General features: G+C 40.4%; 1 protein-coding gene and 1 long non-coding RNA gene across 6 annotated transcripts in view; one reads left to right on the top strand and one right to left on the bottom strand.

Annotated features, from left to right (window-relative positions):
- ANK2 (ankyrin 2) overlaps nucleotides 1-12,449 on the bottom strand; it is a 272,410-nt gene that overhangs the window by 25,746 nt on the left and 234,215 nt on the right. For 4 of the 5 annotated variants that reach the window (XM_067558653.1, XM_067558655.1, XM_067558654.1 and 1 more), the window contains one exon: nucleotides 3,715-3,789. In XM_067558653.1, the coding sequence (XP_067414754.1) occupies nucleotides 3,715-3,789 (75 nt within the window). Of the gene's footprint in view, nucleotides 1-3,714; nucleotides 3,790-5,237; nucleotides 11,034-12,449 lie in introns of all 5 variants that reach the window. The other variant, XM_067558657.1, reaches the window with a different exon arrangement.
- LOC137160218 (uncharacterized) overlaps nucleotides 1-12,449 on the top strand; it is a 115,648-nt gene that overhangs the window by 71,980 nt on the left and 31,219 nt on the right. The gene's annotated exons all lie outside the window — the stretch shown is intronic.

Raw genomic sequence — 12,449 nt, 5'->3', positions numbered from 1 at the left:
TCACTGCTGTGTATGGCTAAAACAAAGTTCGCAATAAGAAAAGAGACCAAATTAAAGGCAAGATGGTGACCTGTCCTTACAATACCACATTGGGATACAAAGTGACCCTTTTCCTCCCTATGCAGCAGGAGGGCAAGGAATGTACAGAACCTTGGATCTAGTTTACATTACAAAGTTACATGTCTATGCAGGCTTCCCATTACAATGATGCAGTAAAACCACTTCTAAATAGTACTGAGACATGGAATAGGGACCAAAATTTTATCATTTTGTGCAATTGAAAAATCACCCCCTCCACCCAGCAGGCTATAGTCATCATGACTGGGGCTGGAGAGTGATGCTGTGCAGAGGTGCTCCAAAGCTGAAGTGTCAGTAGTCATGTCTTATTAAAAGTGTTTATGGAAGAGAGTTTTGAAATTTATCTTTCCCTGTCCAATGTGACTGTAAATCCAGTGATGCACCTGGCTGTTTTTATCAGCAACTTCTGCCCTTGAGGGGTGTGCCCCCGCTACACCTGCAGAATACTTCAAAGAGGAGGAGAAAGAAACAGACTAGGGAGGACATGATCAGTGAGATCCTGCAAGTTAGTGCTGCATTGGCCCATGAACAAAGGGCCAGTATGGTAGACACTATGTAGAAAGGCCCAGGAATCCCACCAGGAAAAGGAGAGGAAGATGCGCCAGGACATAATGGGTCTTCTCAGGCAGCAAATGTAAATACTGTTTTTTCCACATTGTTTTCTGAACTGGTTTTGCCAGTCAATAGATTTCTAGTTTTGGAGAATAAAATTATCTTTATTCGTTCACAACACACATCACAGAATGCATGCACCATTTTTGTTAATACACAAGTAAGCACCACATAAGCCCCAGCTCCAGGAAAACACAGTCATATTTATAAGTGTACGGTGAGCACTACGTGGTTTCTAGCAGCACCCAGAGATTGAAGCCCAGAGAACAGTCCATCACAGAAATTCTCTCTCCTCCAAAGCCTTCTTCAGCCACATAACTCCACGCTGAGCTCTTGTAGTGGCCCTTGTGTCTGGCTGTTCAAAGTCAGCAGACAGCCGTTCCACGCTGCTCTCCACCTTGGCAGAGGCTTTTCCCCCTTTGCCTCACAGACATTATGCAGGACACAACAGGCAGCTATAACCATTGGGATATATTCTCATTGAGATCTAATCTAGTGAGTAAACACCATCAGTGTCCCTTCCAGTGCTTCATTTGTAATGAAAAAGGTGCTAGGCCTCAAGCAATTAGGTACCTGGGCTCAAGCTTTTTTTTTTTACATTCATAACTGATGCAGCAAGCCCAGAGGTGTTGGGGCTATGAACTGCCAAGTCTAGAAGTGCCACACTCTATAACAAATTAAGTACTAGTCCCTTCAACCTACCGAAAGACCATTCAACAGTCATTCTGCACCTGCTGAGCCAGTAGTTGAATCTTTCCTTGGTGCTGTCAACGTGGGCAGCATATGACTTCATGAGCCCTAGGAGCAAGGGTAGGTTGGGTTCCCTAGAATCATTGTTGGCATTTCAGTATCACCAATAGCAGTCTGCTGGTTGGGAAAGAAAGACCTTGCTTACAGATTTCTGAACAGCCGTGTATACTTAAAAACATGAGCCTCATGCACCTTCCCTCACTATCCCACATTCATATCAGTGAATTGTCTCTGCTGATTCGCCAATGCTTGCATAACCTAGAAAAGTAGCCCTTTCTGCTGATGTACTTTGTGGCAGATTAGGCTGGTGCCAAAATAGGAATATGCATGCTATCTATCACCGCACCGCAGTTTGGGAACAACATTGCTTCAAATCCATGTCCTGCACATTTCTGAGAGTCAGTCCTGCATAGCAGGAGACAATTAATGACCCTACCCACTTGCATGACAATGGCCCACACTGCGGATTGTCCAACTCCAAAATGATTTCCCACTGACTAGTAGCAATCCAGAATTGTAAGCTTCCAGAGTGTGATCACCACTCACGTCTCCACTGTCAGCACACATCTCATTCTGGTGTTCATGCACTGGAGGGCTGGGGTGAACTCAGCACAAATACCCAGGAACGTGGCTTTTTGCATCTGAAAGTTCTGCAGCTGCTGCTCGTCATCTCAAATCTTCATTATGATGCAATCCCACCAGTAGGTGCTTGTTTCTTGAATCCAGAAGTGGTGCTTCACTGTCTACAGCAGCTCTATGAACACCACCCATAACCTTGAATTGTTTTTTGCTATGTCACTCAGCAAACTGCCCTCTATTGTTGCAGTATTTCTTGTGGGTCTGCAAATACAGGAGAATCATGTGTCCTGTATTTGTAACGTTCATGAGAATAGTGTGGGGGGCTGCAGGCTCCATGTTTCTGTCAGAGATGGTGGACACTGAAAAGTACCGAGGGGTTTGTGGGATTTAAAAAAAAAAAAAAGCATGATAGTTATGGGATATGGATGGTACTATGGGATGAAGAAAGTTGCATTCTGGGAACTTTACCCTTAACTCCCAGAGATCTCTAGGTAAGTCACTTTTACCCCACAACTCATAGCAAAAAGTTCCTAAAAGGCATTGTTTCAGACGGCGGTGCATGACACACTGAGATAACTACTCATGGTGTACCGCACTTTGCATCGACACAAGCACTCCTAATCAGTGCATGCAGCACAGACATAAACAGCCAAGTTTGCACATGCATGAGTGATATACTAACTTGGGCAGCTGTATGCAAATGTAACAGAAGATTAATTTCACTTTGTTAATAGGATGGATTTTAAAATTTTCTCCAGTATTTAATTTCCTTTTCAACCCGTATTGTTGAAACTTATTTTCCGGGAATTCATACTGCCCAAAATGAGACTTCAAAATTCTGCCATCAGGGAGCATGGTGAGTTTGCCTACCCTGTGGAAGTGCCTCAGGATTATATTCTCTAAATTCATGGGAAAACTGCTAGAAGGATGAGAAATGGAAAGTGAGGTTGTATGGCATAGGGCCAAGGTGGATGACTGAGTGAGAAAAGGTGCAAAGCTCATTGCGGATGTAGATATCAAAGCAAGCTGAGATTAAAGTTTTTGCTGGACTATGTGCAACAAAACGCAGGACAGAGAACTCTGCACAGCTCATTCTCTTTAAAATATTCTTGTGGTCAGCTGATTTCCAGTAGTAGAATTGCTAATTTCACTCGGTACCTGTTTGGCCTGTCCACCAACAATGTATCTGTCTCCCCCTGGTGTGGGTTTCTGCAGATAAAATTACTGTTGCAAATATGGCCCCTTTGATCCCCCAAACTCTGCCACCAGTTCTGGGGGGAAAAAGGGGCTGCTCACATTTATGGCAGCCTTACCCAGTTGCCTGTGGCTGATCTGCAGCCCAGAATGGCCAGAGCACAAATTGCTCTGGCCACGCCCCCACCTACCCTGACATGGTGGCTGCAAGGAGGAGTGATGTTGATCTATGTATGTTGGTTCTGTGCCATTCTTATGCTGGGAGATTTCTTCTGTCGGGGCCACAGGGCCTAGAATCTGGCCCATACTCTTCCTTTTCTTTACTGGTAGGTTGTAATTACATCAATATCCTAAGAAGACTCTAGTTTCTATAAGCTATGGGAGGATTTCTATAACAGTCTTTCGTTAATAAAGACAACGTTTGGGAGAAGCATGGAAATGAAAGAAAAACCCAATTCTGAATAAACATACGTCATCTGAAAGAGATTACATGCAGTTTACCTGTCCAGCTGAATCCAAGATGATCAGCAATGTGTGCCAGTCTTTCCTCTGATCTTCCTTGATCATCCTGTTGATCTAAATAAGGTCAAACAGAACAGCCACAAGTTGTCTATGAACAAGTCAAGGTGAAGCTAAAAAACATGTATCTCAAGAAAGGAAAGCATTCGTCTAACTGCTCTGTAGTTCCATAAACTGTTGCTAAGTTTTTAAAAACAGATATCTGAAGTTACGGTTCTACAGCTCTATTTAGGTGCCAAAAAAGGCCTGATTTTCAAACTGGAGCTTTTGGTTGCTCACCATTTTTGAAAATCAGACTACTTATGTAGATGCCAAAATAGGATGTAAAAGTCTACTGTACTCATTTCAGGCAAAAAAAATATTCTTAGGCTTCTATTTAACAATAAGCCCCCTTATATCTAGAACAAAAGAAGAGAGGGCAAACTGCTACTGGGACAAGAACTGTGTTTTTCCATGCCCTCTTTAGTCAATGCCAAAGAGAAGTAAAAAATGTACTGCAATTTGTTCATTTTAATTGATCCTTCCTAATTATTTTATTATATTATATTATTATTATTATTTTAAAGAAAATGTTATTCAGTCATAAGGAATTTCAAATTACCATTTGTATTTGGTATTTTAGCAATAGATTTTATTTGATTCTTTCATTAAAAGTTATTACAACTGAGTTCAAAGAATAACCCAGGATATTTACAAAGAAAGCCCCAGAAAGACAAGATTCCACTTGTCAGTGTTTATTTACTTCAGCAATAAGTAGTATAATCCCCACATCCAATTTGAGACCAGCAGAGTTTGAGTTTTGGCTTTCCCATCATCTCAACGGTTAGTTATAGGAATACAGATGCATGTATGTGTTTAAGTTTTAGCTATTGGATCTTCCTTGAGGCTACTCAACAATATTATATTAAAGTTAACATTACTTGGAGAAAAAAAACACCACCATCACTGTGCACTATATTAAGTTACTGGTGAAGTGTGGACCATTCTTAAGAAATTGGCTATCAAATAAAGAAACAAAGGAAATGTAATGATTTTTAAAATGTGAAACAGTACTGAGGTCTCAAACTGCAAAAGGAAAAGAAACCACAAAATACACCTATTCCCGTTTCAATAACAGTGCCTGTTTATGTGCCAAAATATTCTATCACTAGTAAAAATAGTTGGTCAATGTAGAACCAAGGAAAACCAAAAGTCAAAACACACATGGCCTGAAGAATCAGTTGTGTTAAAGGCAAAATAATATCACATTTTTACAAAAAGATTTTCTGCTTATTGTGTTAATACTTTCCATAAGCATTCGCAGTATGCAATCTTGAGATTGTTTCCCAGACAATAAAATACAGACAAAATACAACAACCACAGCTTACACAACACATTAACAATCACAGAAAGCTCAAAAAAAATGATGCACAAATCACACACACACACACACACACACATACACACACAAATTATAAAATTCATGACATGCGTAACACTAGGAATCCCAGTGGCTGGCAAATACCTTCAATACGGTCATGGACATTTTCATCAGGAATACGCTCAATCTGAGTCTCAATGGACTCGTCCCAAATGGGCCTGGTGTCAAAGATGTCTTCGGGAATTGACTGCTGGGTCTCAATGGATGGCATATTTTCAATAACTGAAACTTCTAGGGCACTACTACTTTCATCATCTGAAACTAATTCTTGTTCTCTTTCGGACTGGGTTAGTCTATCCACTAGCTTGGAAGCTTCATCACTAATCTCTTCAAAGAACTCTATGGAGTTTTTGTAAATGTAAAAAAAATGGTCCTTGTGTTCTTTTGTGGGACTAACAGTACTGTGGGAAGCTGTGGTGCTCCTGCTTTTAACTGGTAGTCTGGATGAAAATATCTTTGGTCTTGCTGTTGTCACCTCATCTGATTCTAGTTCAAGCTTCATCTCACCTGCACTCTCTCTAGTCTCTGCTTCCACCTCAGCATAACTCCTAGCTTTTATGGAACGCCTAGTCTTTGGATCCATTGGAACATTTGCATCAGATTCAGATTTGCTTCGATTATCTTGTTTCGTAGATAGTTTGCATGTCATGTCAAGAGCTTTGGGTGACCCTGGCTTCTGGACAGATGTTTCTGTGTCTGTACACTGTTGCTCGGCTCTTTGGAAAGCTGGTTTGACAGGAATTTTAGACTTTGGTTTTGTTTGGTCATCCTTTATTTCATCTTGCAAGCTGTCCAGAAAGCCATCTGAGGGAGGAATGTCATATTCTGATTGTTGCAATAACTGTGGTGCAGCAGGAGTTGTTCTTACAGGAATTTTAGATTTGCTTTCAGAAGAAGGCACACTTCTCTCCATGACAGCAGTAGGGATTTCAATCACAGATCTCTGCTCCTCTGGTGAAGAGTCCAGGGACTCATCATCTTGCTCAGAATACACAGACCTACTGACTGTGGAAAAATCTAACTCTACATCTACCACAGGTTGCTCTGGAGAGATAGGGCAGGGCACCTGACTGCTGTCAAATTTACCATCAGTTTCCACTCTGGAGAAGGGATCTTCTTCAGAAGCTTCAGAGACAGCAGTCTCTTTTTTTGGTGATTTTGAAGAAGCTGAAATACCCATTTTAATGGGAATTCTAGATTTAAGTTCTGCTTTTGTGGTGCCCATGCTGACACCTGTGCTAGTCATTTGCTCTGATTTATCACGAGGCTCAGATAGTGGTGATACTGTTGTAATTGCATCTTTTTCCTGTATATCAGTTTCATCTGATTCTGAAGGTGCAAATGGATCTGGTGATCGCTCTAGCTTTGGAGATTCCATCTCTGCAGCCTCTTTCATTTCTTCCAATAAAGAAAGTCCTTCTTGAGACTGCTGCCCCACTTGGAAAAAGTGAAAGCTTTCATCTGCATAGTTCCTTTTGGTCATGTCAATGGCTCCACTTCGAGTCATTTCAAACAATTTCCCTTCCTGGAAGAGAAAAGGGTTTTGTTCACTAGTTGGTGTCCCCTCTTCTGTGGGTGTCCTGGCTGGGGTAGTATCAGGTGTTGTACCCTGTGACTGCCTGTCCACCATTAAACCAAAAATCTTTTGTTCTTCTTCTTTCACCCGAGCCTCAAAAGCTTCATCGTCTTCACGTATTTCACTCCACCTGTCAGAATCCACATCTGTCCTGGTGATGACCACTTGGCTGCTCAGTTTATCAGCTTCAGCCTTTACATACTGAAGGGCAGTTTGATCTAATGCTGTGTGGTCTGATGCTGAAGGCACTGAAGTTGATATTGCCTGTTTTGATTCTATTTCCATGTACATCTCTCCTGAAGTTTGATCTTCACCTGGAGGAACATGTCTGCTTAGAGAACTTGCCATTAGTGTTTCCTCAATCATTTCTACTTCAACAGAATGAGCATCTCTGGATGATGGACTTGTCATCTCCCTTGTATCAGTTCCTATGCTACTTTCACAGCTAGTGAAAAAATGTTCAGAAGGAACATTTTCATATGGGCTTGTTATATGTGGAGCACCACTTTCATCAATATCTGCTGCATAACTTTCAAATTCAAGCTTTTTAGTGGTAAGGGATGAATATTCTGTGGAAGGCTCCTCACTATAAGAAACACTTTGGGATGTCTCAAAATCTTCATTTGATTTTGTCCATCCCCTTCCTAAAGCAGTGTGTGCAGGGAAAACATCTTCAGCCAATGCATTGTCTTGTGATGCAGAACTGTGAGAAGTATCATATCCAAAGGAGCCATCTACTTTCCCAGACACATCCCCTGAAGCAGTGAGGTCATCATGTGTTAACTTTCCACCTGAATCAGCCTCTTTCTCAGAAGTATGGTGTTGCTGTAGTGCTAGGTGATGAACCCAAATTTCTTTTTGCGCATCATCACCAATTGCATGATAGAAAACACCATCAAGTTGTATGACTGGGCCATTAGGGCTAATTGTCTCACTTTCATCTGTACTATAACATTTTGATTCATCGGTTTCTGCTATGATACCAGTGTCAGAGTGAAAAATATTTGATTCTTCAGTGGAAGCTTTACAGCTATCACCAAGCACAGTCTCCTCCTTTTCTTCCTTTGCTAGCTTATCTGATTCATGTTGTTTGGGGTCAATAGGTTGAAATCCTGCTTCTTCAGGGCTGGAACTGGAGTCTACACTGGATGGATGTGGTGAAGGAGGTTGCACTCGAATTACAGGCTCCATTAAGAGGCCTGAGTCAGCTTCTTTTTTCAGCTGAGTCAATTCTGGCTCACTTTCAGAAGAGGAAGAACTCTTCCTATTGTCCACAGCAGACATCACTACTGTAGGTATATCTTTTTCATCCATGGCTGTTGGCTCTGATACTTCAGTTTCACATACAACACCTGAATCAGGGATTGAAGAAGATTCATCTTGCTTTTTATCCTTTACATACTCTCTTTTCTGTTTTGCCTCTTGTTCCAGTTCATCAAACATTTTGATTTTGGTCACCATTTTAAACATCTCCTCTTCCGGAGTGAACCTCTTCTTTGGTTCATTTTCTGAATCATCCTCTGGTTCTTCACTGACTTCAGGGATTGTGGCTGACTTGGATATATTTGACAGTGCCTGCGAGTCTGCTGTTTTGGGTGTAATTTCATAGCTAATTTCTTCAGAGCTTGGAGTTTCAGGTGAAAGAGGACTTTTCCCTGAACTCTCCATAAGGGATGTTTGTTCTAAACTGTCATCTTCAGCACTTCCATCAGGATCGCGGAGAATTCTGGAACGCATAGATGACAACTCTGGGAACATTTCTGCTCTGGTAGGTACAGACTGAAGGGGAGCCTGTCCTATAAGAATGCCAGCCTTTGCTTTTTGTTCTACAGGACTGCTTTCAAGAGAATCACGACATGGTGACTCTTTCATAGGACTAGGCTCCAGGGAATCAGGTGTTTTGTGTGATGAGTTATCTTCCAGCACTGGGCTTGCTTCCAATGAGTCTTTATGACTTATAGCCAGGGATTCATCTGCCACTGGGCTAAAGCTTTCAATGTGATGGCTAGGAAGAGAAAGTTCCAACCCCTGGGGACTTCTAAGAACAACATGATGTTCACAGGTCATATCTTTCTCTAATGAGCTGTCATACATTTCAGAAGATTTAGTTAATTGTGTGTGTTCAGTGATTTTGGATTCTTTGGCACTGCTAACATCTTTCATAATGGAAGGTGAGCTACTATCTGTAAGTTTACCTGCCCCTTCCTCAGAGGCTGAAGGTAGTTGTTCTGATAAATGATCAGAATGAGGTTTGATAGCCTCAATATCTGCAATTAGCTGTTCTGCAGCAATATCTCTTTCAGTTCTCATAGGAGAGAGTTCCTTTGGAGAACATGTCTCTGCTGGTCTATGCACTGTAGTGGATTCTTTTGTTTCCCCTATTTCCTCATCAGTTTTCTTTGGTGAGAAAGAGAGACTTTCAGGGCTTGTTTCTGGAGTCTCTGCCAGACCTTCATGCTTATAACTTTCCTCAGAGCTGATCTGAGGGGTTCCATCAAGCAGGCTACCAGGAGAATCTGCTACACCTTCATGTTTAAGGCTTTCTGAGCTGTCATCAAAAGCACCACTTTGCAAGGAGAGAGCAGGTAGGAAGCCATCTTTCACATACTCTGATGGGAAGGTAACACTGAAGGGACTGGTCAGTACTTGCTCTAAGTGAAGCTCTCCCTCCTCAGTGATTGAAAGGTGTCGGAACTCTTGATACTTGTCATTACTCTCAAGCTCTTCTTTAATGACATCAGAAAAGTCAGTCGAGGTTTTTCTGTCAGGGCTGATCTGGAAGTCAGTGTCTAAGGAGCTGGGAGGGTCATCAGGAGGGTCATCAGCTGTCCTTTCCTGCTCAACTGTTGCCTCTTTGGAACTTTCTTCATCAAATACTGTAGAGAAAGGTTCAGTTGTTTTATAGCTCTGTTCTTTTACCTGGCCTCTCTCTGCAGTTTCCTTTTTAGTGTAATCAAAAGATGCTTGTGTTCCTTTTTTAGATTGGGAATCTCTCTCTACCTTAGGGATCTTAGTTTGTTTAGCTGTCAGGCTATCTTTTATGTTTGTTCTCCTAGGAGATGGTACCTGTCCTGTTTCACTTTCTAAATAAACTGCTTCTCTCTGAGTTGGTTCTTTGTCAGAGAGCTGCTGCTTTTGTTTAATAGATTTGTGCTCAAACAGTCCAGATTTTTTCTTGGATGGATCTTGCCCTGACTGGAAGGCTTTCATCAGCTCCCGCACTGACATAGTCTCTTCGAGTCTTTCTGTTTTAGCAGAGGGTGAAACAGGTGGCTGTACTTTGTGCACTATTTTTTTAGCTTGCACTGGCCTTGTAACAGGCCTCTCACCAGTGATTTCTTTTGGTTGGATTCTGACAGGCAGTTTTGAACGTATTTTCTGTTCATCTTCCACTCGCTTCTGAAGAGCTTTTACTTTGTCTTTTATTGAGCCAATAGGAGTCTCTTCTATTACAGGGGATACAGCACCAACATCATGAGCAGCTACAGGTGTTAAACCTGGCTCGTCATCTAATGACTCTTCAGAACTGAACTTTTTCAGTCCCAATTGTTCTTCGCTGCTTTGTGTCTCTCCCTCTCCTTCCTTTTGCCTTTGTTTATCTTTTAGTTTCCTCCTAATTGGTTTTTTAATTTCCAAGGGTGATTTGCGTTGTTCCTGTGTACCTTGAGTTTCACCTGTTGGAGAGTCCTGTCCTTTTTCAGAATCCCTACTTATAACAGAAGCTTCAAATCTTTCTCCTACTAAATCTTCCTGGAAAGTTTGTGGCTGCACCTCATGAAGAGACACATAGGTTTTCAAATCCTCGGTAAGGTAGTCTACCATTCCTGTGATGTCTCTCTGTCTTATCCCTGTTGTTCCTTTTCCTATCCTAAGTTCTATACAGGCAGGTTCAATGGCTTCTAAAGGAGCATTTTGTCTGGCCTCTTCAATTTCTTCATCACTTACAATAACCCATTCCTCTTCCACTAACTCTCGTCCAGAATGGGACCTCTGCAGTATGTGCTCTTCTCTTGTATAGGTTCCACCTCTGAGAATTTCATTTACTTTCTCTAAGTCCTCTTTCACTCTTTCAACAATTTCAAAAGGCTCTCCTGGCTCTTCTTCCGTGGCTTTCCCAAGATCTTTCACCTTAATGGAACCTGACTGATCTGAAGGATCAGTTGTCAAGATGGCAGTCATTTTGATCAAATCTTGTTTCATCTCAGAAACTTCAGATAGCAAGTCTGGACTGGCTAGTACTGGGACTTCATTAACCAGGTGGCTTTTCAGGATAGATGTTTCTGTAGATTCTGTCTCATCATCATCTTTGATGTGAATGAAAAACATTGAAAGTAAAATGGAAATCAAAAATAGAGATTGAAAAATGTAATCAGGACTGAAAATGACAGTCTTTGGTTGCATTGGTAGGAAGGTCAACAAAATGGGCTGGGAATGGTGGATCCACAAGATCTGAGGATACAAGAGCAAAGCAAAGCTAACAGGAAAAAACTGAAAAGGAAAATGGGCAGGAAATAACTTGCTTAATTTTCCCACTATAGCACATCCACACATACAACACCACCAAAGCTTAAAAAAAAACAAATAATCAGGACAACATAAAAAATTACAATAACAAAAATTAAAAATAAAAAACAATGTGGGAACACAGTGAAATTACACAGATAGACATCTCAAGATTGTTCAGATGTTATAGATCAATGTTCAAATAAAGATAAACAAGAAAAAAGCAAAAATAAATAAATAAAATAAAATAAAAAGCAAGCAAATAAATGGAAAACCCATTAGAATTGGTTGAAAGTCGATTTCCTCTAAGAGAAAGCCAGTGGTAGCAAACTGTCAGAAGGACATTTGGGTAGAAGTACACATTTGTTTTTCTTAATGATAAAAATAAAAACTTCTGTATTTGTGTGTATTTAATTCTGCAAGAATCTAAAGTCTGATCAAATATATAGAAATCTGAATCAGCTGTAAACTGGCATTTCATCTAAGGGGATCTCACACCTAAACAATGAAACAAACATTCTTTTGCTTCAAGAGGTATGATCCTTTCCTTGGAACATCCTCATTGACAAGTAACATAGATTGAGGATAAAAAAAAAAAAAAGACAAAAAAAAAAAGGAAAAGAAAAATAATCATGAATCAACTTAAATATGAATTAAAGGTTTCAAAAAATGTAATGTATGGCAACTAAAAATCACAGACATTCACACTGGACACACATACAATTTATGTAAGCCAAGTTATTTCCATGCAAAGCAAAGGTGTTGGGTATGTAGTCTTACTTAAAAGCACTAGGTGGAGAATGGTTATAAATTAAAATACATGAAAATAAAACACAACATACTGTGGTGAAGTAATAGCTATTCTGCACAACCAATATACAAAGTATTGGATTGTAGGCAGCTCAGGATATGGCATAGTTGTTTGTGGAGAATATTTTGTGACAGGGCCTATTCGAACATAGATTATTAAGAAATCGGCATCTGACTGAATAAAATAGTACAGGATTAATGTCTATTATGTCCAGAACTCTCCTGTTATTCATTTTTAATTAAATGAATTTTTCTTGCTTTCAAAAATATTACAATATACTAAGAGTAATATTTTTCTTCATCATTCTGTATCAACTGAGAAAGCAATAAAACTATCTTAAAGATGCTGTGCAATCAAATATTGGCATTTGTTTAAAAAAATATTGATTCTGTTATAATTATTTTTG

Source organism: Emydura macquarii, unplaced genomic scaffold (assembly GCF_026122565.2).
Source record: "Emydura macquarii macquarii isolate MOO-44397 ecotype Brisbane River unplaced genomic scaffold, CSIRO-AGI_Emac_v2 contig_2171, whole genome shotgun sequence".
In the NCBI taxonomy this organism is placed as follows: Eukaryota; Metazoa; Chordata; order Testudines; family Chelidae; genus Emydura; species Emydura macquarii.
The sequence above is the reverse complement of the archived record's forward strand: the minus strand, read 5'-3'. Positions and strand labels throughout refer to the sequence as shown.